The 27,281-nt window shown below is 44.9% G+C and overlaps 1 protein-coding gene across 7 annotated transcripts in view; it reads right to left on the bottom strand.

The window, feature by feature from the left end:
* Positions 1 to 9,316: 9,316 nt before the first annotated feature.
* LOC117367851 (galanin peptides-like) overlaps positions 9,317 to 27,281 on the bottom strand; it is a 49,079-nt gene continuing 31,114 nt past the window's right edge. For 5 of the 7 annotated variants that reach the window (XM_033960878.1, XM_033960880.1, XM_033960883.1 and 2 more), the window contains exons 2-6: positions 15,616 to 15,696; positions 11,725 to 11,779; positions 10,858 to 10,947; positions 10,066 to 10,140; positions 9,317 to 9,842 (exon numbers count right to left, since the gene is read on the bottom strand). In XM_033960878.1, the coding sequence (XP_033816769.1) occupies positions 9,781 to 9,842; positions 10,066 to 10,140; positions 10,858 to 10,947; positions 11,725 to 11,779; positions 15,616 to 15,696 (363 nt within the window). In that variant the 3' untranslated portion in view covers positions 9,317 to 9,780. Of the gene's footprint in view, positions 9,843 to 10,065; positions 10,141 to 10,857; positions 10,948 to 11,724; positions 11,780 to 15,615; positions 15,697 to 21,835; positions 21,843 to 27,281 lie in introns of those variants that run through there. The other 2 variants (XM_033960882.1, XM_033960884.1) reach the window with 2 other exon arrangements.

Here is a 27,281-nt window from a genome sequence, read left to right as displayed (position 1 = left end):
GAAGAAAAATAGAACTGGTCAGACGTGTAAGGCAGGATACAATACTTAACAGAGACAAGTTACAATACTTGTAATAGGTTGAGCAAAATGCACATAACAATGCGATAGGAGCAGAACATCAGGATGAGGACAACATAATCCGTGACATGATCAGGGTCGCAGGGGCCACAGCAGTGCATGTCACATTAAGAATATTTCATCAATGTGAATAGAGGTGACCACAGTTTTTCAAATCTAAGTAGGGATCCACGATGTAGCGTGCGCTAAATTCTAACGGGCCCATTGTATTCTTAGTCAAAGGACCCCAGAACCGGAACATACGCAGGTAGGGCTAGTCTCAGTTAGGGCGCTGGTCTTTGACCAGAGGTCCGCCGCGTGAGTGGACTTCTGGGCACGATGGACCACTGGCCTGACCCAGCAGTGGCAATTCTTATGATCTAATATGTGGTAGATATTGTAGGTTATGTCGCATAGACAATGAGGTGATTAAATCTGCAGATGACACAAAATTATTAAAAGCTGTTAAAACACATGTGGACTGTGAAAAATTGTAGGAAGCTCATAGGAAATTGGAAGAGCATAAGAACAGCCATACTGGGTCAGATAGGTGATCCATCTAGCCCAGTATCCCATCTTCACAGTGACAATCCATGTCACAAGTACCTGGCAAAATCCCAAATAGTAGTAGCATTCCATGCCATCGATCCCAGGGCAAGCAGTAGCTTCCCCCATGTCTTTCTCAATAGTAGTTTATGGACTTTACCTCCAACAACTTGTCCAAACCTTTTAAAACCAGCTACGTTAACTGCTCTTATCACATCCATTGGCAACAAGTTCCAATCCAGAGCTTAGCTATTCTCTGAGTGAAAAAATATTTCCTCCTATTGGTTTCAAAACTATCTCCCTGTAACTTCATCAAGTGTACCCTAGTCTTTGTAATTTTTGACAGAGTGAAAAATCGATCCACTTGTACCCGTTCTACTCCACTCAGGATTTTGTACACTTTAATCATATCTACCTTCAGCCATCTCTTTTCCAAACTGAAGAGCCATAAACTCTTTAATCTTTCCTAATACAAGAGGAGTTCAGACCCTTTATCATCTCGATGGATCTTCTTGGAACCTTTTCTAGTTCCGCTATATCTTTTTTTGAGATAAAGCGACCAGAACTGAATGAAATACTCAAGGTGAGGTCGCACCATGGAGCAATACAGAGGCAGTATAACATTCTTAGTCTTGTTAACCATCCCTTTTTTAAATAATTCGTAGCATCTTGTTTGCTTTTATGGCCGCTGCTGCACATTGGGCAAAAGGTTTCATCGTATTGACTACAATGACACCCAAGGTTGACCCTAGCATCCGGTAACTGTGATTTGGATTATTCTTCCCAATGTGCATCACTTTGCATTTGTCCACATCCAGTCTTCCAATTTCCTAAGGTCTGCCTGCAATTTTTCACAATCTGCATGTGTTTTAACAACCTTGAACAGTTTAATGTCATCTGCAAATTTAATCACCTCACTCATCGTTCCAATTTTCAGATAATTTATAAATAAGTTAAATAGCACCGGTCCCAGTACAGATCCCTTCGGTACTCCACTGTTTACTCTCCTCCATTGAGAAAACTGGCCATTTAACCCTACCCTCTGTTTTCTACCCAATTCCTAATCGACAACTATCCCAAGACGTTAATTTTCTCAGGAGTTTCTCATGAGAAACTTTGTCAAAAGCTTTATGAAAATCTAGATACACTACAACAACCGACTCTTCTTTATCCACATGTTCATTGACACCTTCAAAGAAATGCAGCAAATTGATGAGGTAAGATCTCCTTTGGTTGAACCCATGCTGACTCTGGTATCCAAATGGCACATTGGAAAGAATAATCCAGATCATAGTTGCCTGATCCTAGAATCCACCTTAAGAGTCAGCACCCAAAAAAAAGATCTAGGTGTCTGTATAGTAGGCCATTTTCAGTTTAAGGCACCCTTAATGTATCAGTGAATTTTTTACAGCACCCCTAAGTCAAAAGAAATACCTAACAGTTCCCTCCCCCTCCCCCCTCCCCCATGGTCTGGCATCTCCCTACCACCACAGTCTGATATCTCTCTTCTCTTCTCTTCTCTCCTTCCTTTTCCTCCCTCCTCCCCTCCCCACCCTATGGTCTGGTATCTCTCTCCTTCCCTCTCTTCTTTCCTTCCCTTCCTCCTTCCCTCTCTTCCTTGCCCTATGGTCTGGTATCTCTCTCTTCTCCTTCCCTCTCATGTGGTCTGCCATCTTTCTATCCTCTCTTCTCCTCTATCTTCCCTTCCCTTCCATGGTCAGGCATCTGTCTCCTTCCTTCTCCTCCTCCCCCCCTGATTTGGCAGTTTTCTCACTTACCCCTTCCAATCGAGTGCAGCATTTCTCTCCCCATGGGATCTGGTACCTCTCTCTACCTTCCCCACACTTTGGTTTGTGATCTTCAGGCCACCAGCAGTTTAAAAACACTGCCTTTGGCAGCCCCAGAAGCTTTCCCCTCTAATTCAACTTGCTATCCCCGCAGAGGCAGGATGCTGCAGCAGAGGGAAAGCTCAGGTCATCGAAGGCAGCGCGTTTTAAGCTATCGGCGTCCCAAAGATTGTAAGCTGCAGTGTGGGGAAGGGAGAAAGGTTTCCCACTGGGGAAGGAAGGTGGGGCACTAGACTGGCAGCTTGTCTGCATCTTCTCCATGTCATCCCTGTGAGTTTACTGTGACACTGCAGCACACAGTTGGGATATACTGTTGAAGACAATACGCTGAAATCTTCTGCCCAGTGTGTGGTGATGGCCATAAAAGCCAACCGGAAGGGGATGGTAAATAAAACAGAGAATATTGTATTGCCTCTGTATCACTCCATGGTGCGATGTCACCTTGAGTATTGCGTTCAGTTCTGGTCTCTTTATCTCAAGAAAGATATAGCGGCACTAGAAAAGGTTCAAAGAAGAGCGACCAAGATGGTCAAGGGGATGGAACTCCTCTCGTATGAAGAAAGACTAAAACGTTTAGGGTTCTTCAGTTTAGAAAAGAGACGGCTGAGGGAAGATATGATTGAAGTCTACAAAATCTTGAGTTGAGTAGAACTATAGACGGGAGTTTGTACTGAAGGGTAGATACTATAGACTTCCCCCTCCCCCAAAAAATTCTGATTATGGCATTTAAAGTTGTGCATGTACATTGGATGCACTTAGCCGATGTACGTGCACAACTTAACTGATTAATTGGGTAATCGTTACCAATAATTGGCAATTAGCTCCTCCTAATTGACGCTAATTAGGACTTTTTAAAAGTTACGCACACAGCTCAGAAAACGCAATTCCATACAAAGTTGTAGTGCGTGAATTTGAAAAGGGGGCATGGCCGGGGCGGATGGGGGTGTTCCTAAAGATTAGGCACATTGTTATAGAATATGCCGGATGTGCACATAACTTAGGCTCGGTTTTAGCTGCCCTAAATGCTTGTGCCTAAGTTATGCGTTGCACACAGGCACTTGGCGTGATTCTCTACAGGGGTGTCCACCTGCGGCCCCGTGAAGTATTTTGTGTGGCCCCGGTCGAGGGCGATGCAGTGTTTTCCTCTGCTGCCCCCGTCTTGCCGGCTCTCTCCTCTGTCTTGCTGCCGCGTTTTCGCATTTGTGCGGCCCCCCAGAAACATTTTTTTTCGGCCAATGCGGCCCAGGGAAGCCAAAAGGTTGGACACCCCTGCTCTAAAAGCTAAGCACATTTTGTGGAATCACGCTATGCACTGTTCTAGTCGGTGCCGTTTTTAGCAGCCTTATATAGAATATGGCTCACGTTGTATAGCATAGATCCTGTAGGGTAGCTACTATAGACAGGTGAAGGGGCATGTCTCAGTCACACCGTGACCTCAGCCTGAGGTCTCTTTTAAGCTCTTTAAGGCTAACAGATAGGGAAGAGCTTCCCCCCTGCTGTGGGGACTGAAGAATTACCAAGACGCCACTGCAAAACATATTTCAAACTACCGTCTTAGGGAAGATTTGAAGAAAAATCATATTTAAAATGACTTGTCACCGTGTCATCTCGTTCAGGGCTATGGAGCAACTCTCTTTGCTTAAGGAGCTGTCAGGAAAGGTTTCTGGTGGGAGGGGAGATGCTTTCTTTTGAAACATGCACCCAGGTGCCCATTTTGCAATCTGAGTCAGTCACTGACTCTGAGTGAGCCTGGGGTGAGTCACTTTATCTCCCTCAGTTCTAATCCCCGGCTCTGTCATTGACTGTTTGTGTGACCCTGGAATGAGTCACTTTATCTCCCTATGTCTCAATTCTAATCCCCGGCTCTGTCATTGACTGTTTGTGTGACCCTGGAATGAGTCACTTTATCTCCCTATGTCTCAGTTCTAATCCCCGGCTCTGTTCCTCACTCTATATGTGTGACCCTAGTATGAGTCACTTTATCTCTCTGTGTCTCAGTTCTAATCCCCGGCTCTGTCATTGACTGTTTGTGTGACCCTGGGATGAGTCACTTTATCTCCCTGTGTCTCAGTTCTAATCCCCGACTCTGTCATTGACTATATGTGAGACCCTGGGATGAGTCACTTTATCTCTCTGTGTCTCAGTTCTAATCCCCGACTCTGTCATTGACTGTTTGTGTGACCCTGGGATGAGTCACTTTATCTCCCTGTGTCTCAGTTCTAATCCCCGACTCTGTCATTGACTATATGTGAGACCCTGGGATGAGTCACTTTATCTCTCTGTGTCTCAGTTCTAATCTCCGACTGTCATTGACTATATGTGAGACCCTGGGATGAGTCACTTTATCTCCCTGTGTCTCAGATCTAATCCCCAACTCTGTCATTGACTATATGTGAGACCCTGAGATGAGTCACTTTATCTCTCTGTGTCTCAGTTCTAATCCCCGACTCTGTCATTGACTGTTTGTGTGACCCTGGGATGAGTCACTTTATCTCCCTGTGTCTCAGTTCTAATCCCCGACTCTGTCATTGACTATATGTGAGACCCTGGGATGAGTCACTTTATCTCTGTGTCTCAGTTCTAATCCCCGACTGTCATTGACTATATGTGAGACCCTGGGATGAGTCACTTTATCTCCCTGTGTCTCAGATCTAATCCCCAACTCTGTCATTGACTATATGTGAGACCCTGGGATGAGTCACTTTATCTCTCTGTGTCTCAGTTCTAATCCCCGACTCTGTCATTGACTATATGTGAGACCCTGGGATGAGTCACTTTATCTCCCTGTGTCTCAGTTCTAATCCCCGACTCTGTTCCTCACTCTATATGTGTGACCCTAGTATGAGTCACTTTATCTCTCTGTGTCTCAGTTCTAATCCCCGACTGTCATTGACTATATGTGAGACCCTGGGATGAGTCACTTTATCTCCCTGTGTCTCAGCTCTATTCCCCAGCTCTGTCATTGACTTTCCATATGTGACTCTGGGTAGTGGCATACCGAAATTGGTTGCTACCCGGGGTGAACCACACCTCTCCTTCAGGCACATCACCCTCCCCCCTTATGCCTATCCACTCTCCAGTACAGGCGCATTAGGCGGTCACCAAGCCGCAGACTACAGGTGTGCAGCTTTTGACTCTGCTAGTTCCCTGCCGCCTCCAACATAAAGGACATAAGGACCTATAGACCGCGGCTCTGCAACTGCTCAATGCATCCCCACACTGCCCACACCCAGAGTGAACTGTACCCACTGCCCCATCCTTGGTACGCCACCGACCCTGGGGTGAGTTACTTTATCTCCCTGTGCTTCTCAGTGATTGCATCCCAGTAGTGGCACTCACAAGGACAGAGATAAAAGTATTTTTGGAGAAAAGAGCCTTCCTAGGGATGAATTGGAGAGTTGAGATGCTGTGGCCATCTGGGGCCTTTAACTTCTGCACTTTGCTCCACTGGAGGACTTTTGAATGTTCTAAGATCTGATTTAATATCCCTTCTTCTTCAATTTCTCCCTCTCTCCCCTCTCTCTGCAGGGCCTCTCTGCGTCTCCTCTGTTGCCTGGCAGTCTTAGCTCTGAGCTGGAGGGTCTGTCTCACAAAAAATCTCTCTCAGGGCCCAGCCACTGGAGCAATGGCCTCTGGTAATGGCCAGATCAAGGATTCGTGCCACCTCATCCGAACCCTCCTGCTCTTCTCTCTTCTTGCTGCCCAGGAACAGGTAGCCCTGTCCCTGTCCCCCACCATGGGCTCCCTGAGGAGTTACCCTAAAGATGTCTTGGGCCAGCAGAAACGGCAATCCCAGGCCAGCTACAATCTGAACTCCTTCAGCTTACGCTTCGGCAAGAGATCCACTATGTTGAACAATATCCGCTTTGGAAAGAAGGAACACAAGGACCTTCAGGCTTCTCCAGCACCTCTGAACCTTGTGCAAGAACTACAGGATGGGCTGAGAGTTCCAACCTCAGAGACCACTTGCAAAGAGCAAGACCACTTCCAGTGTGGTAATCCTTCCTCACAGGCCTTCTCATGGGTTTGAACAAGCCTCCTGTAATGTGTACATCTGTTCGTACAGGTTGGGGGGCAGAGGTAGGAGGCATTTTAGCCTTTATACTCAGACTACAGCAGTAGGCTAGCCATTTCACCTAAGTCAACCAAGTTAGGTTGACCTCATCTGGTTTTGCCCCCGTTGCATCCAAGGATTTTCTGTTCTGACGAGTAGGAATGATATCTCCCTATGGGCCACGGAGCAAATCCCAGCCTGGGTCAGCCTCTACTGGTGAGCTGGGGTGAACTGGTGACCCCCAAGATGCTATGGAACCTGCTCTTATTGATGTACCTGCCCCCACTACACGCCCTGCCATCTCGAAGCTCCAGAGGCTGCTGATGTCTGCTACGGGGACGGGTGTTGCTTGTTTGTTATAGGGGAGTTTTTAAATAAACATTAAAAGGATTTACAATGAAAAGTCTGAGATGGATCAAGTGAGTTTGTGTGGTCAGTGTTTTGGCATCAAGAGACGGGGAAGAGTGGGGTGGGGGGGAGCGGTTGAAGGGAGGGAGACCATGTACAGCTTGGGGCTGGTTGAAAGGGGGTTGGTGGGGAGCAGTGATGGATTAATGCTGTGGGGTGGGACCCTATCCTTCTTCTGAAATAGATGATGATTACAATCCAAATGAAAAGCGAGAGCAGGTCTGAAATGTTATCAGAGGCTGGGACTTTTCACACTATTTATTTATTCAATTTTCTATACTGTTCTTCCAGGGGAGCTCAGAACAGTTTATAATAATAACTTTATTCTTTTATACCACCATAACCAAAAGTTCTAGGCGGTTTACACACAAAAAAAAGCTGGACAATCAGCGACATACAATAATACAGTAAAAAATACAAATATTTGTAAAATAGAATTTCAATAATAAAACTCACTAAGTAATAAACTTATTGAACAAAGTGGTCTTAATTAATTTCCGAAAACTGCAATAGGATAGCATAGCTTGCTGAATACATTTACCTAACCAAGATTGTTACCTACAAGCTTGAAATGCTAGGGTCCTATCTATAAATTTATTCAGGTACTCTAGCATTTTTCCTGTCTGTAATGGCGGGCTCTCAATCTATGTATTGTAATGTACCTGGGCAATGGGGGGATTAAGTGACTTGCCTAGGGTCACAAGGAGCAGTGTGGGTTTGAACCCACAACCTCAAGGTGCTGAGGCTGTAGCTTTAACCACTGTACCACTCTAGAAATCAAAATATAGTAAAAGTGAGCCAAGTCAAGGACAATGAAGTCATTGTGACATCACTGATGAGGATGGCTCTTATTGGTGGAATGAGGCATTATGATGTCACAATACCAGAGGCTGAAAATTTTCACACTATTTATTTATTCAATTTTCTATACCGTTCTCCAAGGGAGCTAAGAACAGTTTATATCAGGTACTTATGCTTTTTTCCCTGTCTGTCCTGGCTGGCTCACACTCTATCTAATGTACCTGGAGCAATGGGGAGATTAAGTGACTTGCCCAGGGTCACAAGGAGCAGTGTAGGTTTGAACCCACAACCTCAGGGTGCTGAGACTTTAACCACCGCACAAACAGAAACAAGGAGACCCGAATTTCCACAGGAAACGAAGAACAAGTCCAGACAAACAAAACTGTGGAAACACAATGTTCTCGGATCTTTGGATATAATTTATTCAAACAATTTGGTTAAAAGCAGTAATGATGATGCAGACTAAATCCACATATATCTTAAAAGGACCCGACACGGGCCGTGTTTTGGCTAAACACGCCTTCCTCAGGGATCCAAGATATAATAAACCGACTTTGGCAATTGGGAAAAAAGCCTTGGAATCAAAAGGTAATTTGTATTCGCAAAATGTAAAACCAAATAGAATGCTGGCTGCAAGTCTTTGGATTCCAAGGCTTTTTTCCCAATTGCCAAAGTCGGTTTATTATATCTTGGATTCCCGAAGAAGGCGTGTTTAGCCGAAACACAGCCCGTGTCAGGTCCTTTTAAGATATATGTGGATTTAGTCTGCATCATTACTGCTTTTAACCAAATTTTTTGAATAAATTATATCCAAAGATCCGAGAGCATTGTCACAGTTTTGTTCATTTGGGCTTTAACCACCGCAGCACCCTCTCAGAAACACTTGTGGTTCCTTAGTCTTTACTCCCAACCCTGAGGGCCGCTACCTCAACTGAATGCATATTTAGGGTTACCAGATTTCTCATAAAAAAAGAGGACACGTGGTTTGGTTCCGCCCCCATCCCTGCCCCCACACGAACCTCATCTCTTCTTCCCCGGGCTCAGGCCGCATTTGGAGGGCCTCTGAGCATGCGCGGTTGCGAAGCGATGATATCACATGCGTGTGATGTCATTGAGTCGCATCTGCGTATGCTTGGAGGCCCTTCAGATGCAGCCCCAAGCTCGAGGCTTTCCAAAACCTGGACAAACTGCACAGTTTGAATGAAAAGTGAATGAAATGGTGTGGTAGCTATGTCAATCCGCTTTTAAAGGTAATATACAGAAAGAAAACATAACATAAGGTGATATCTCCTTTGTCGGTCCAATAAAAAAAGGTATCGCCTCATTCCTATATGTTTTATTTCCATATATTTCCTAAGAAAAGTGAGAAATACATTTCCCTGCATGCATCGGGACAAAAGTGGGATAAGGTAAGCCTGTATCAGCTGACCTGGGTCTCTCTGCACCTGACTCCATTCCCCCCAACAGAGGCCACAAAGACTCCCCATGAGATGGAACCACATCCTGCCCCGTTGTTCCCAAAACTTTGAAAGCCAAGCCAGGAGTCAGAAAATGTTTCCAAAAACTTTATTTTCCAGGAAAAGTCAGGTTGCCAAAATACCCAGTCACAGGGATGGTCCAAGAGTCTCTCACCCTCTCTTCTTCCCCCCTCTCTCACATCTACGTCTTCTGAGCCTGAGTCCGTCAACGTCCCCTCAACCAGTTTGAGGGGTTTCAGCTACCTGCCCCCAAGAGTGGTGGGATTTTGAGTCCTGCATATCCCAGATTGGTTAACGAGGGCCTGGAGCTTGCAGTGATCTACCCTCATCATTTTAAAATCAGCGTTCCCTGCTTTATGAATTGCAATGCAGTTTGGGTTGTTAGGAGGTGTTTTTTTTCATCATATCTTATATTTTTGGAGTGGGGGCAGAGGATCGGATGATTCCCCTGGAAGGCTCAGGTACAACCATCAGAAGTTGGGGGGGGGGAGAAGCAGGGGTGAATGGGGACAACAGGGGCATGCGGAATCTACCTTGCCCTGGATATTATGTACAGATGGGTGGCTCAGGAGAGAGAAGGGCCGATGGGCTACTGCGATATAGAATCTTCAGAGGAGATAGGTAGCGCAAAGTGATCCAGGGTGCCAAGATCTGGAGGTAGTAAGATAAGAAAAGAGAAAATGGTTAGTGATGGACAACACTTTCCAGGATATGACACTGCTCCACAAATCTAGTGAGTTCAAGGATCGGTAGCCCTGATCCACAATCTCCCCCCAAGAGGGAAACTAAGGCTAGTGGTCATGGGACAAATTTCTCAAGCCTGGGAAGGGCAGGGGTTTGTGGGGTGGGGGTGATGACCCAGGATCCCCCTCACCTCTTAGACGGAGATATGAGAGGAAATCTAGAACGGTCTGGAGGCTGTTCTCATCCACAGACTGAAGCTGATTGGCTGCCAAGAAACAGAGAGCAAAGAGCGCATGAGAGCAGGAAGCAGGTGGTCCACAGTTCCCATGGGAATGTGATTTTAGGACCCTCCCCAGTAGTCTATGGTGGTGACTCACCATGGCAGTTCCAGTGGAGGAATCCCAAACCCCCCTGGCCCCTCACTTCCCATAAGAGAGAAAGAACCAGTGAGGTATTAAAAGTTCCCCCTCCACCCCAATAGAAGACAGATAGATATCAGAGGAAACTCCCACCATAAATTGCTCCAAGTGAAGGAGGAAGGACCAGTGGGGCATCTGAGGAAACCTCCATCCTGCCATGGAAGAGGAGGAGCCTTTAAAGCTATCAGAAGCAGTGGCACAGTAAAGGTGAGGGGCGCCCAGGGCAGTGGAGCTCCTTCCCTGCCATGCGTGCTTCCCATACCACCTTTGATGTCACTTCCTAGGCGCGGGTCCCGAAAGTGACATCAGAGAAAGGGCCAAAAAGGTATGGGGAAGGCAAGGGGTGCGCATGGCAGGAAGAGGAGTGGGGAGCGAGCAAGTGGACAGAGAGGAGGAGGGGTGCTTGCAGAACGCACTCCCCGTGCCCCCCTTTGTACAACACTGATCAGAAGGCTCCACCCTCAGACAAAGAAGGGCCCAAAATGTCTACCCCCCCCTTTCCAGGGGCGACAGTTCCCTGCCCTTCCCTTCTCCTCATGTACTGGCATCTTAGTGCCACCTACCGTAAAGGTCCCCCGCAGGTTTATAAAACTCTTCTCCGGTTTCCCTCTTCCCGGCCAGGCCCCCCTTATCTGTCAGGGTCCGGTGTGCATCTGCCGCAACAAAAGAGAAAGGACAGGAGAGAGCTCAGATGAAGCATCGCTGGGGGCAGGTTTAGTTAGCAAAGTCTGCTTCTGCTTCCATTTCCCCCATAATGCAACAGGAGGACCAGCTCAATTGGTTCCACCCCCTACTGACAGACTGGCAGCCAATGAGTCCCCAGTGCATGGCCACTGCTTTGATAATTAGTTTTCATAGGTGTGTGGGGGTGTTAATGATCAATTCTGCACTTATGGAAATACCTGGAGAGAACAGGAGGATGGGGAGGCCCACCATAGGAAGGGAAGGGGATAGTGGGAAATGGCTGAGCCGCTGAGCAGGGACATTATAGGTGCCAGAGGGCCCCAGGTAATACCCTGGCCATAGGATTCCACACCCCAATTTACCTCTCTTGCTTTTGTCCTCGTATCCTTCAGTCAGCTTTCCATTGACCATCTCTAATCTTAAATTCTGACCCTCCCCCTACAACATCTGTAAATCCAGTGTAGTGCCCTTTCCCCTTTTGAAATACAATCCAGCTCTCATCAAGGACTCATCATGCCCTGCCCTTTCTATTGCTGCTGGCTTTTCCCCTCCTCCTCCACCACATGGACTGAACACCCAACCAAATCCTATTTCACTTCCAAATAATCAGACTTTAACTGCCTCTACCTCCTATAGCTCAATCTAGGTCTTCAGATGTGACACCACCCCCTCTTCTTGTTTCCTGACATGAAGAAGGGGAGAAAATATTCAAATCTGGGGGACAGATAGTGAGGAGGGGTACTCACGGGGTCCCAGGAGGTAACCAGCACTGTTCAACGTCCATCCTCTCTTGTCTTTAGGCTGAAAGCAAAGAGGAAGGGAGGACAAAGGAATGGAGAAGTGTCCTGTCAAAAATGGTCTTTTCTCTTTTAAATAACTGAAATGGTGAAAATTTAAAAATCCTCTCTCCCTGCCCCCCCAATACTGACTGAAACCAGCTCCCCCCATTAGCACCCACTACATTTGGGTGTCACCCTTCCCCCATACTCATCCCAAACTATGCCTATGGACTAGCTGACTATCCAGTGCCTCTCACCCCAGCCAATCACAATTTCAGGATATCTGCAGTGAATTATTCATGAGGGATATTTGCATACAGTGGAGGCAGTGCATGCAAATCTCTTGTGCATATTCACTGTGGGTGTCTTGAAAACCCGAGTGGGTGGGTGTGTCCTGAGGACTGGGTTTGGAAATACTGGACTGGCCTAATGCATAAGAACAGCAGGTTGAGAAGCTGCAAAGCCAGAGTTCGAATCCCAGAGGCAAGACGCTCGAACCATTCTCCATTGCTTCAGGTTCAGTTCAGAAGCTGGTGCCTGAACATCAGAGCACATATAACGTTACAGAACACCAGCACTCAGGTGCATATGTGGACATTATGGGCCGGATTCAGTAAACAGTGCACTTTTCTTTGGCATGCTGAGATGAATGCCAGAGGATTTGGGCGTGACGAACAGCCAGATCTGGGCGCAAAACCAAATTGAGCCAATCAACATCAACAATTGATCGTTTGTTTGGGCAAAGCTTTTTATGTGACTTCAGTTCTTTGATCTTTTATACTGTGCAGCAAGTCTTGTTGACCCCTGATGCAGGTGAAGACGCTGAAACACGGCCCGTGTCGGGTCCATCATTAAAATAGAATCACCCAGGACTTGAAGGCCTTTTTTGCTTCTTCATGGTTCATACTTTGAATCCCTCTCTTTCTTCCATAATAATTGATCATTAACAGCCAATATTGATTGTTAATGACTCATTAATTTATTTGTATCTGGCTTTCAGGATTGCACATAATTTTGGGTGTCCACATTTGGATGCCATTTATAGAAACCGTGGATTTGCACATAAGAGGTAGATTGTATTCTGTAATCAACATGAGTAAATTCTACACTTTGGCTCTGATTCTGGGAAACAGGCGTCTACCGCCTGTCAGTCACCTGTAGACGCTGCACCCAGAATCACGTCTGTTTTTTGTATGGGTGCCTTAAATGTAGGCCAGTGTTTTACAGGCCTACATTTAAGGCGTCGGACTCATTCCTAGGCATATCTACGGACGCCAAAGGCCACTTCCGGTATAAACCACGCCTACGCTGGCCTTTGGCGTCTGTAGGTGTGCCTAGTTGCCTCCGTATGCGCGCAAACAATGCTTACATTGTAGGTGTCATTTGCCACATCAATTTTAAAAAACGTGTGTCTCGATTGGTCCGTTAAATGACGATAGGATACCTACAATCAGGATGGCGTTTTGAGAATCAGGGCCAAGGTTCTAACTGTAGGCAGATAACAGTAGCTAAGTGCCAAAATGGAAACAAAATGGCAGTCAGATGTGAAAGCGCATTTCGGCACAATTCCGTAACTGGGAGTCTAACGAGTTGACATTCAAAGCAATTTAATCAGCCAGAAACAGCTCCTGGCTGACTTTTTAGTGACATCAAATTAGTTAGCGCCAAACTAAAAACCAGAGGTGGAATCGGCACTTGGCCAGTTATGAACACTTATGAACACTGGTTGCCATCCGCACTTGGGCATAATATATTACTGGTAATATATTACTTTTGGAAGTAATACATTCTTCTTCACAGTAACCTACCTAGACTAGTAACTGTAATATATTCCTGTTTCCTAATAAAACCAGTGACTGATTTATGTTACTTTTGAAAAGTAATTTACCTAGTTAATTAGGTGCCATCGACTCATGTGCGAGTCCAAGCGATTTGATGAATTACAGATCTAAAGAGAAATAGGTCTTCTTCCAGTCTCGTAAGGTCCTTCAACGTCATCCCCATGGTTGTTCTCAACGTGTCCAGCCATCTGATTGCAGGTCGCCCTCTTCGCCTGGTTCCTTCCATCTTCCCAAACATGATGTCCTTCTCCAGTGAGCTCTCTCTTCTGACATGTGACCAAAATAAGACGGTCGTAACTTCCATCATTTGGGCTTCGAGTGACAGAGCCGGTTTGATCTCTTCCAAAATCGATTTATTAGTTCTTCTGGTGGTCCACGGCACACATGAAATCCTTCTCCAGAACCAAAGCTCAAATGAGTCGATCTTCTTTCTATCTGGTTTCCGTAGCGTCCAGCTTTTATATCCGTAATTGACCGCTGAGAAAATGAGTGTGTGGACAAGTCTGATCTTCGTTTGGAGTGTTACCTCCTTACCTTTCAATACTTTGTTGAGAGTCTTCATTGAAGAGACACCAAGTGCTACACTGCAGAGTATTTCCTGTCTGCTAGTTGCTTCTTTGTTTACGAAAGAGCCCAGGAGATTGAAAACCTTTACAGCTTCTATTCTATTGCCCCAACACTGGCTATCTGTTACTTTTAAAAGTAATATTTTGCCAGTAATAGATTACTGCTATTATCACTTCTCTTACCCTTTCCTTTGACAATTGGCATTCTTTCCACTGAGATTTAAATTTAAGAACATACATAGGAGAATAAGAATCGTTATGCTGGGATAGACCAAAGGTCCATCAAGCCCAGTATCCTGTTTTCAACAGCGGCCAACCCAGGTCAGAAGTACCTATCTAGATCCCAAGTAATAAAACAGATTTTATGCTGCTTTTCCTAGGAATAAGCAGTGGATTTCCCCAAGCCATCTTCATAAAGGCCTATGGACTTCTCTTTTAGGAAATTAGCCAACTCTTTTTTAAATCCTGCTAAGCTGAATGCTTTCACCACATTCTCTGGCAATAGAAATATTTTCTCCGGTTTGTTTTAAATTTACTGCTTAGTAGCTTCATCACATGCCCCCTACTCCTAGCATTTTATTATTTACTGTTCACTGCTTTGTTATCTACTCAGGACAGATGGTATATTAAATTATAATAAACAATAAACCATAAGCTGTAACTCAGTAATATATTTCTTGTCCAACATTGTTGCCATCGGCTGAATAGCAATCCCTAAGTGTTCTTGTACGTAATTGCAGAGGGGGTGATGACCTGGGAGGAGCGTGAACGTTTCCCGTTAATTCTCATGCGCTATTTAGAATTCCTGCATTTTTGCCGCATGTAGTCGTGACCATTTACGCCAGCCACAGACATTGTACAAGTGGTCACGCCTGAGGCTGGGAACGTGACTGGGTAATTACGCTAGTATTCTGTAACAGATTTGGCGCACAAACGCACTCTTTTCGAACGTTAGCCGAGCGCCCCGATTTTGCTACCTAAGCGCCCTTTATTGAATTGATCCCTTAATGCACAGCTGCAAGGGCGGAGGGGATGCACATGCAGGCAGAGCATGGCTGTGTCACGGGTGACACGGGGCAACTTACAGAATACTATCCTTTGTGTGTGGAGCACCATGGCATGCAAATTTACACCAGCCATTCACACGACATAAGTTGGCACGATGAAGCACTTTCCACTAATGTCCTATATAGAATCCATTCTAGAATGTATTGGCACTCAGTCACCCCATTGTGGCATCAACTGTAGAATAAGTCCGTGAGTCCTCCAGGGACAGTGAAATACCCAGTGTACCTAAACGCAACTCACCTTCAGCTACAAATGAAAAAGGTGTGGGAAAAATCCCAGATCTCTTCCCCTCCTTATGTGCCCCCCCCTTAAACATCCTGACCTGAAGAGCTATCACCCATGCACTGACTCGAAACCCAAGTGCCCTCCTCCCCACAACTCACCATCAAAGTGAGTCCACAGCACTCAGGAACAAATCCACAGAGCAGCAGAGAGACACAGAGAATAGAGCGGGAAGGCATCATCTGAAAGAGAGCGCGAGAGATTACTATATTCACACACCGAGTATGCAGAAGCACAAAATGGGCAGACAGGCACCCTAAGGCCCCCCAGTACTGTAGCTGGTGAGGGACTCTCCAAGTTGCGAGGGATTCTGCTAGCAAGCAGTTTCTCAGTCAGGATCTGCCGCTGTCCGGCTGGTTCTGTTTTCACCCGGGATGTGGGTAGGGGTTCAAGGCTGGAGCGATATTTGAAGTGCTGCCTTGTCCTAGTGTCGCTATGTGTGAAACCCAGCCATTTGTGCTGTTAGAGTGTGGCAGGGTTCATAGACAAAGGCGCGAAAGACAAAAGTGCGCGCCGACAATTGAGCGCAGCGCGTGCCACCGCGCCGCTCTAAATTACAGTTTTTAGGGGCTCCGACGGGGGGTTTTGTTGGTGAACCCCCCCAGTTTACTTAATAGACATCGCGCCGGCGTTATGGGGGGTTTGGGGGGTTGGAACCCTCCACATTTTACTGTAAACTGAACTTTTTCCCTAAAAACAGGGAAAAAGTGAAGTTTTCAGTAAAATGTGGGGGGGGTTACAACCCCCCACGCCCCCCACAACGCCCCCACAACGCGGCGCGATGTCTATTAAGTAAAGTGGGGGGTTCCCCCCCACGCCCCCCCCGGTCGGAGCGCTAAAAACAGTAATTTAGAGCGGTGCGGCGGCACGCGCTGCGCTCAATTGTCTGGCCTTTGTCCTGGCGCGCTTTTGACCTGACACCGTGTGGCAGGCTTGCTCCATAGGTGCTGAGTGTAGTTTTTGAAGAGTTTTGAGACGTGTCACAGAATGCCTGGGCGTGGAGGTTAGAAACATAGAAAAGTGACGGCAGAAAAGGGCCAAGGCCCATCAAGTCTGCCCACTCTATTTCTCTAACAGTTAGAAATTGCTTTTTTAAATTACGTCGTATTAGATCAATATCCAAATTTCTGACTCCAAAATCTGTTACAATACTGATCCATTCTTTAGTAATATCTAAACTTGATTATTGCAACGCTCTATTCCTTAACATATCATCAAAAGAAAAAAGAAGATTACAACTGATTCAAAACACCGCAATAAAGTTAATATATAATGCAAAAAAGTACGATCATGTTTCTCCGTTGTTGAAAGATTCTCACTGGCTGCCTATTAGCCATAGAATCACATTTAAAATAATGTTACTCATCTTCAAAACTTTAGCTTGTGAAGAACCCCAATTTATATCCAGGCTCTTGATACCCTATAATACTCAACGTTCACTTCGTTCCTCTAACCAAAACCTTCTCTCAGTTCCTTCCTTGAAGATTATTGGTACTAGAAGGGCTGATATTTTTTCAGTGACAGGTCCCCTATGGTGGAATGCCCTTCCCCAATATATTCGTGATGAAAAAGATGTTTTAATATTTAAAAAATCTTTAAAATCTTATCTATTTAGAGATGCCTTCAATGTTTAAAGCAGATTATGTTTTTTATTTTTTAATAGCTGAGATTTTTTATGTACCCTTACCTATCGTTTTTTCCCAATTTTCTATTTTAAACGAAATATGTAACTTTTAATTTTTCCATCCCAACTACTTGTTTGTTTTAGTCAAATGTTTATTGTTAATTTGTGAAACTCTTTTACCTTATTATATATTGTAATGTACATCGCTTAGTGATTTCAATAGGCGATAAATCAAATTCTGTTAATAAACTTGATAAACTTGATAAAAAACTCTCTCCTAGCTACCCTTTGAGATATCGTGCTCTGATGACCCATCCCCTTAACTCTACCCTCCTAGAGATCCGACCTGGGCATCCCATCTGTTTTTAAAATCTGCCACGCTGCTGGCCTCGATCACCTGCACTGGAAGCTCATTCCAATTGCTGTTACTGAAGTGATCCCAGAATCTAAGTTGTTTGGGTGAGGGGGGGGGGGGGCTTTGCATGGGTGAGGGAAAGAGCCCTTGTTTTGTTCACACAGACACAGAGGAAATCATTCTGTGAAGAATATTCTGTGGGTAAATTGTATTTTACACTTGCGAACCAGGTCTTATAAAATTATGTGGCTGAATATGTGTAAGTCATGTGGGCACTGCATAAAGGCATTTCCAGAGGTGAGATTTGGGCACAGTTTCTGATAATAGGTATGTGCTAATTTTCCCACCTTTTACAAAATATTGTTTATGCTCCACGTTGCTCCTGAAGCTCATAGGAACTCTATGAGTGTCAAGAGCAGATCAGAGCCTTAAGCGCACCGGCCTGCGTTAAAAACTGCGTCTGCGGTTTTGTAAAAAGGGTTTTTATAAAATACATCACTAGTAATAGTATAAAATACACCCAGTGGGGCCCGGGCACTGCACGTGCTCAGAGAAAAAAAAAAATCTCTCTGAGCTATTGGAGAGCTTATCCGCAAATTGGGAGCTGTTGGGACAACACCCATGTGTGGCTGACTATCCTGCTGTCCACGGAGAACCTACGTTACAGGTAAGTAACTACACTTTTTATAAAATACATCACTAGTCACACAAATTTACATTTTCTTTAGAGTAGGTGTAAATCAGTTTGAGAGAACACACGTGGAAATTAGCGTGAGAGAATGTCTATTTACTATAAGGCACATAGACACCCCTGTCTCCTTAATAAAATGGAGTGCACACCCGCACACGCTCACTCAAGTGTGCACAAGGAGGCAGCTGCACAGGGTGCACATGCGGGGCACACAAACATTGCTCTTTTGCCCACCGTTTTTCCTCCTCAGTCCTGGCAAAGCTGGCAGTGTGTCTATGGGGTGTAGTGGGCCAGTTTTACAGGATGCATCTATAGCTCGGTAGAGTCCGGGGGGGGGGGGGGGGGCGCACAGAGACTGCTCAGGGCATATACAAGGGGGTGCTGAAAAGTTCTCAGCCCAACCAACCAACTTCCTAAATCCCGAGCGTTATTATGCCACTGTAGTTGACAAGAGCATTATCTTATTTCATTAATTACCAATTGTCAGAAACGAAATTCTGTGTTTTGACATTTTTTTTCAGTTCATAGATTGAACCATATCCACATCATTCTGTTCTTGGCTGGGCTGAGAACTTTTCAGCACCCCCTTGTAGTGTGAAGATATAACCAGAGCCGATATTGTGATGTCATAATGCCTCATTCCACCAATAAGAGCCAACCTCATCAGTGATGTCACAATGGCTTGATCGTCTTACACTTGGCTCACTTTCATGACATACGAGGGGGTGCTAAAAAGTTCTCAGCCCAACCAACCAACTTCCTAAATCCCAAGCGTTATTATGCCACTGTAGTTGACAAGAGCATTATCTTATTTCATTAATCTCCAATTGTCAGAAACGAAATTCTGTGTTTTGACGTTTTTTCAGTTCATTGATTGACCCATGTCCACGTCATCCTGTTCTTGGCTGGGCTGAGAACTTTTCAGCACCTCCTCGTAGTGTGAAGACTTAACCAGAGCTGATGCTGTGATGTCATTCCACCAATAAGAGCCAACCTCATCAGTGATGTCACAATGGCTTGATCGTCTTACACTTGGCTCACTTTCATGACATACGAGGGGGTGCTGAAAAGTTCTCAGCTCAACCAACCAACTTCCTCAATTCTGAGCGTTATGTTGTCACCGTAGCTGAAAAGAGTGTCACCTTATTTCATTAAAAGCCAATTTACAGAAATAAAATTCTATGTTTTGACATCGTTTCAGATCATCGATTGAACCATATCATCATATACCTAGGAGCTTATAAAAAGAACCTCAACAAGCTGAGATTAATTCAGAACACCGCGATCCGACTAATCCACGGTTTAAAAAAATGGGAACACATCCCTTATTATCAGAAACTTCACTGGTTACCCGCAGAACCCAGAGTCCTCTTCAAGTTGGCTTGTTTTCGCTACAAAGCTGTCTCTGGGATGCTTCCAGCTTCCCTAATCTCCCAGTTCTCCCCCAACGAGTCCAACAAGAGCCCTCGCAGAACAAACCTATTTAATTACCCCTCCTTGAAATCTTACCAATACAAAAAGTTTCTAGATAGAATGTTATCATTCCAGGCAGCCAGGCTGAACACATGGCTTGGAAAGCCCATACTTGAGGCCACTCCATACGCAGACTTTAGAAAATCCCTGAAAACTCGACTGTTTAACAAATTCTAAATTCCCATAGCCAACTCTTCCTCGCCATGACTCTTCCACCTCGCCCCCTAATTCCAAAGCCCGAAATTAATTCTACTTTCCACCTGGAATCTCATGTACTGACATAATGTATCTTTATGGTAACCCACCTGTATCCCATACACTGACAAAATGCACCTTGATAGTAAACCACTTGTATTGTAACCCACTTGTATCCCATGTACTGACTAAAAGTATCTTTATTGTAAACCGTTTCTATCCCATGTACTGTCAAATGTATTTTTATTGTAAACCGCTTCGAACTTCACGGTATAGCGGTATATAAGAAATAAATTATTAGTAGTAGTATTTTATTAGGAGGACACTAATGTCATGTCCAAGATAAAAGAGCAGGCTATTCGTATTACATTCTGCAGTAGATTTGCTGAAAGGCGCTGCAGCTTCTATTTTACGCGATGAGACTCATGTTAATCATCGGGGCGATGCACATAAGTAAATTTAGCACTTAAATAGCTAAATGGCACTTAAGTTAAGGACGCCTCCGTTGTTCCTGAGAAATTTGGAGCAGTTTCTGGGCGGTGTGAAGCTTTTGCAGAGGGTCTATGTGAGATTTTGCCCTCGTTCCGATCGAGTCACTCTGAGGAGGGCTCCAGAATCAGCCCTTGACTCACACACAGTGTCCACCTAAAACAGTGGAATCTTTCAAGGGTCAAAATTCTGCGCAATATAGACAGGCTCAGCTCCCAGGGAGCTCCTATGAACTTCCACTGGATAATAACGGTAGGGTAGGGTCTCAGCTCACTGGGGCTCTTTAGGGACTGGGATCTCGGTTCATCCTGCTGTCGGCTCCAATGAGCTTCTCCCACCCACCTTGCTCGGTGGGTCAAGGAGGAGGTGTTGGGTTGCTGCTCTCACCCTCTTGCAGATTTCAACCCCTTCTCCCGACGTTCTTCCTCCTTTGAAGTCCATTCAGAAAGTCTATTAGCTCCCCTACCTCTCTGAATAGCAGTCGTCTGCCAACCCCCCAATACATCACACTCTTCCTTCCTTACCGACTGACTCCTGGCTCTCTTTCCTTGAACCCTCATCCCCTTCCCTCATCTTCCAACATCCATGTCAACAACCCCTCCAACTTCTTCGCTTCTAGGTTCCTTGACCTAACATCCTTGTTCAATCTCCAGCCCTACCATCCCTACACACCTTCAAGTCCAAGTTAAAAGGTGTCTTTGAGACTGTTTCAACTCCTAGCTCCCCTCACCTTGGGTTCTGCATTCCCAACCCTATATGTCATGTCTGTCTGTCCAAGTTAGATTGTAAGCTCTTCTGAGCAGGGACTGTCTATAAATGTCAGCCCACCTCTTCGAGAGTACTTTCAACTCCTAACTCCTCTCACCTTGGGTTCTGCACCCCCAACCCTGTATGTCATGTCTGTCTGTCCAAGTTAGATCGTAAGCTCTTCTGAGCAAGGACCATCTATTAAATGTCAAAATGTACAGCGCTACTTATGTTTTACAGTGCTATAGAGGTGATAAATAGTAGTATTAGTAATAATACGAACAGGGTCTCCTGTTCTCAGGTTGCTCCTGCTGTATAATAAGGACATGGAATGGGATCCTCTCGGATTCTGCTTTATGATAAGGACAGAGAATGGGCTCCTGAGAGCTCCTGCTTAATATTCTGAGATCTTTGCGACACAGATTGTGCAGTTTAGCAGCTGGCAATTGTTACACAGCCGACGTGCTGTACTTGGAAGTTCATTCCCCTCAACAGAAAAGTTCTAATTGAGGCCACAGATGACATTGGCTTGAGGGTCTGCGCCACAAGCAAAGAGCTTAGCCACCTCTGTTAAAAGCAGCAGCCGGGAACATCTGGGAAAGAGTCTTCCCAGCAGCCTGCAACCAGTAGAGACTGGGAGGGGAAAAGGGATCTGGGAATGAGATGAGAGGTGAGACAAATTCAGAGGGAGAGAGAGAGGGACAAAAGGATTCCTTAGAAATTTAAAGCGATGGAAAAGCTACTTACCTTGGTTTCTGATCAACCTTCTCCCTCTGAGAGATTAAAGAAAGAGTCAATTTAAAAATAAATAAAAAGCTATTTCTAATGTAAAAACTGAGCTAAGGATTATCTTTTCTTTTCTTACTATTGAGATACTTTATCAGAAGACAATGCTAAGGCAGAGGCTGTGTCTGTGTGTTGGGGGGGTATATTAGTATTCTAGGGCATGTGCTGATTCTGGGTGGCAGGTCTTCTTCTCGATTCCTCTCCTCTTTGCCTCTGGGACAGCGGAGGGGAGCAGAGGCCGTATTTATGGGGCACAGGGCGATGCCTGGTCCGCATAAAATTTGTCATTACCCAGAAAGAATGGTGGAATGGGGGGAGGAAAGGATGGGGTGGGTGGGAGGGAGGGAAAAATGAAAAGAGGAGAGTTTGATTAGGCAAGAGAGCCCATTTTGTTTGACAGGCAAATGGCTTTGATAAGTGTAATTAGAGATAATTGACTTCTGAGTGATGGCACAGAGATGAGTATCATTTTCTGTGTGTTTCTCTCTCTCCCATTGTATTTTTTTTTTTCCTTTACACTAGACAGGCTGAAAGAGAGAAGTAATATCTCACCTGTTCGCATATGCCACTTCTAAACAAGGGGGAGCGAGGGGGCAGGGGGAATGAGTAACATGTAGATGGTGCATAGGAGGAAAGAGAGGGGCTGCAGGATGGAGAGGGGCACCATTTCTGGGTTCAAAAATGTTGGTTCTGTTATGCTAATGTGATAAAACTCAGCCCTGTCCCAGCAGAATCACTGAAAATATACCAAAGTCACCACCAAACAAGAAGGGGGGGGGCTAGGTATCTGAGAGGGTCTCAGTACTGGAATAACAGGAAGTGCTGCATGGTTAGGAATGAGGTGAATTCTCAGACTGGAATAACAAAGGGGGCTGCAGAACAGGATTCAGGTACATTGGCAGAGATGTGGGGGTATCAGAACTGGAATAGCAGGGGGTGCTGCAGCGTAGGAATGAGATGCATTGGCAGAGCTGGGTTTGAGGGTTTCAGTACTGGAATAGCAGGGGGTGGTGCAGGGCAGGAGTGAGGTGAATTGGCAGAGATGTGATAGGAGGCAGTGGCGTAACAAGAGGGGAGGGCGGTCCGCTTGGTGAAGGCGCCAGCAAACCTCCTCCTCTCCGCCCCCCCACTCCTCCCCCCGCCATGCACCTTTACCCCCCCCCCCCCCCCGTACCTCTATCTCTTCACCGGCACAAACAGCAACTCCAACCTGCTGCCCACGCCAGCATCAGCTCTCCCTCTGATATCACTTCTGGGTCCTGCACCTAGGAAGTGACATCAGAGGGAGAGCCAATGCAGGCAGCGAGTTGGTGATACTGCTCATGCCAGGGAAGTTAAAAGGTACAGGGTGGCAGGGGGGGAAGGACCTGCCTTCTCAAATAAGACCCTGTCTATCCTTCAAGTTTTTAAAAAAATTCTGGAAACTTCTCTGGTTCAGCGTTTTCTAGCAGATAAGTCTCCATGAGGTCAATTCTTTCTATTAACTACAACTATTGTTAACCGAGTCAAGCCTTGTTTCTCAGGGATGACTCGCTGTACAAGCCCAAGATTTAGTTTAGTATTACCGATTCATCAATTTTTATGTAATACAAAAATAATATGAGGTGGGTGGCCTTTAAATCATTTAGATGATCTTACAAGTTGGCTTTTTCTCATGATGTAGAAATCAGTAGAGAATGTGCAACTCCAGCTCACTAGGAGCTATAATGAGATGACGCTCCAATTTCATTACTGGTTTCCTGTGTTATGATATCAACCCAGTACAAATTCCAGATATGAACATAAGAATTGCCGCTGCTGGGTCAGACCAGTGGTCCATCGTACCCATCAGTCCGCTCCCGTGGCGGCCCTTAGGTCAAAGACCAGTGCCCTAACTGAGTCTAGCATTACCTGCATACGTTCTGGTTCAGCAGGAACTTGTCTAACTTTTTCTTGAATCCCTGGAGGGTGTTTTCCCCTATAACAGCCTCTGGAAGAGCGTTCTAGTTTTCCACCACTCTCTGGGTGAAGAAGAACTTCCTCACGTTTGTACGGAATCTATCCCCTTTTAACTTTAGAGAGTGCCCTCTCGTTCTCCCTACCTTGGAGAGGGTGAACAACCAGTCTTTATCTACTAAGTCTATTCCCTTCATTATCTTGAATGTTTCGATCATGTCCCCTCTCAGTCTTCTCTTTTCAAGGGAGAGGAGGCCCAGTTTCTCTAATCTCTCATTGTATGGCAACTTCTCCAGCCCCTTAACCATTTTGGTCGCTCTTCTCTGGACCCTTTTGAGTAGTACCATGTCCTTCTTCATTTACGGCGACCAGTGCTGAATGCAGTATTCCAGGTGAGGGTGTACCATGGCTCAGTACAGCGGCAGAGCGGTACAGCGGAAGAGCAACCTCCCAGACCAGTAAGAGCACGTTTTATTCCTATGGGAGGTACTGTATATGGTACAGTGGAGGAATCCCCCTCCCTCACCTCCTCCATCTCACAAACACACCCTCCCCCTTTTCTGTTCTCCTTACTTGAGGTACATCTTATATTGGTAATGGGACCTCAGTCAAGCAAACCACAGAGAAAATCCACTCTGCACAAATCCAAGAACTCCAAAGGAGCAGAGCGAGCTTGGTCTTCAAACGAACCACATTTATAAAATGGAAAGAACATTAGCTATTCAGAAAGGGAATTTTAATAACTTTCAAGATGTGTGGGGGCCATTAACAAATTATTGCAGTGAATAATTATCATTTCCCTGATTTGTATAAATGAAGTAATGGGGGGAGGGGTCATTTTTGAAGTTTCATTGTTTGTTATGAAAGGAAAGGATAATCTTTATTATATGATTTATATATTGTGATATATTGAAGGGTAGGGAGGGAATGGGATAAATGATATTGAATATGAATGATTATAGAATTTCAAGTGATGTTTTTTAAGTTAAAATGATGTTACTTTTTATTCCACTTGATGTAAGTAATAAAAATGAATAAAGAATAAAAAAAAAAAAAATAGTAACCAAAATAGTACATACAGGGTCATCTAAACAAACATGGGACTCGAGACAAATCACGTTTCGGCCATATGCTTGCTTCAGGTGTCCTAAAACATACATCATAAAAAAATAACACAAAGAAATACAAAGGCACCTTTGATATGGTTATTATTATATTTTTTACTTACCTTATTTTTAATAAAACATTTTAAAAAAATTTCATTGTGTTATTTTTTAATTTTTATTATTATGTATGTTTTATTGTTTTGTTTTTAATTATTATGTATGGTTTTTAAAATTTTTTTTATGATGTATGTTTTAGGACTCCTGATGCAGGCCTATGACCGAAACACGATTGATATCGAGTCCCATGCTTCTTTAGATGACACTCTGAATGTACTATTTTGGTTGCTATTAAAATGTGGTTCGTTTGAAGACCAGGCTCGCTCTGCTCCTTCTTTGGATTCAAACCAGAAACGCCAAACCTGGGGGCCATGCTCCTTCCTTGGAGCTGGCTGAGATGATCTGCAGGCTTGTAGTTGGATAAATATGAATTGATCAGTTACAATTGTACATCTTCCCACCACCGAAAAAGTTACAGTTGGGGTTTCTGATTGGGGGTCAGGGCTACAGGTTGTAAAGAGAGGGCACGGTGGCTATGCAAAGTGGCTGTGTTGTTTATCCATATGAGAAAGGGCTCTTGTAACCTTCCCCCCCCTCACTGCCCCCCAGCCCAATGCAGGAAATTAATTGGCAGCCGATTCTGCATTAGAGCATCTCAACATGATAACAGCTTTTGCACAAGTGGCCTCTCAGTTCAATTAGAGAGCTCTCGTGAACTCGCTTAGCGAAGGAACAAACGCAGATTAAAAATGTAATTAGCTGAGTAATTTCCCCACAACCTGATGTGAACAGCTGTTTTGTGTGTATGTGGGGAGGGGGAGGTTTGAATGGTCCCCCAGCCAAGCTCTAGCTTGGGATGTGGGGGGGGGGGGGCAGAGATTCAGGTGTGATTTGTTTGTGGAGTGCAGGTTTAGGTTGTAGGGGTAAAGACTGAGGTTACACATATGTCCCATTGGAAGCTATTGCATGCCCTGGGTCGGTAAATAGCATGGATTGTTGCTACAATTTGTGTTTCTGCCTAGTACTTGGGACCTGGGTTGGCCACTGTGGAAACAGGATAATGGGCTAAGATGGACCATCCGTCTGACTCAGTATGGCTATTCTTATATTCTTGTGAGTTAAACCCTTGAGCAACCAATACAGACATTTAAGGGTTTATTCATCTTCCCAGGGGCTGGGTGTACTCTAGCTTCCACCTCCGCTGTATGCTTCCTTATCCTGAAATTTCCCAAGAATGAGACATATGAGCCCCCGACTCCTGCTCAATCTCTGTTACCCTCCTTGTTCTACATCATAAGACAATAACAGCCATACTGGGTCAGACCAAAGGTCCATCAAGTCCAGTATCCTGTTTCCAACAGCGGACAATCCAGGACACAAGATCCTACAATGTAGCAAGATCCCCTGCTAGTTAATAGGGATGGGCAGCCCCCCAATTTTCATTTTCTCTTCTTTCCCATCTTTCATTTTCCTTTGGTCTGGTTAGCCTTTGCTTTTGTTTTAGGGTCAATGTTGAGTGCCACCCTCTTTGTAAAGCTTGTGCCCTAATACCCACTTCCCTCTTTCCCCTCTCTTGCCCTTTCTCCCCATTGTTCCCACATCCCTTAAGTTAACTCAACTTGTACGTCAACTCAACTTGTACTCCACTAATCTTTTGTAAACCGCATAGAACTTAACGGTATTGTGGTATATAAACTGTTATTATTATTATTATTATTAATTCATCAATGGGAAAAACATAAAACAATGTATTTTTCTCTGCTCATTTTTATTTGTTTTTGACATGCAATAACTTGGGATATAGTTTATTTATTTAATTTAATAGAAGGAATGATGGGAGGGGAGGGTGGTAATTTTATGTATTATAAGAGAAAAGAGAAAGATTGTCAAGTGATGTGTTAATTTTATTGTTTTGATATTTGTACACTTGATGTAAGATTGAAAATGAATAAAGATTAAAAAAAAAATAATAATAATTTTCTATACCATTCTCCCAGGAGAGCTCAGAACAGTTTACATAGGGAAATGCAAGGTCATGCACGTGGGGAAAAAGAACCCGATGTTCACGTACAGAATGGGGGGAACACCGCTAGGGGTCAGTAACCTGGAGAGAGACCTGGGAGTGATGGTAGACGCAACACTGAAGGCATCGGCGCAGTGCGCCACAGCCTCAAAGAAAGCAAACAGAATGTTGGGTATCATTAAGAAGGGTATTACGACCAGGACGAAGGAAGTCATCATGCCGCTGTATCGTGCAATGGTGCGGCCTCATCTGGAGTACTGTGTCCAGTACTGGTCGCCGTACCTCA

This window comes from Geotrypetes seraphini, chromosome 10 (genome assembly GCF_902459505.1).
Source record: "Geotrypetes seraphini chromosome 10, aGeoSer1.1, whole genome shotgun sequence".
In the NCBI taxonomy this organism is placed as follows: domain Eukaryota; kingdom Metazoa; phylum Chordata; class Amphibia; order Gymnophiona; family Dermophiidae; genus Geotrypetes; species Geotrypetes seraphini.
Note: the sequence above shows the minus strand (reverse complement) of the source record. Positions and strands in the feature narration are given on the sequence as shown.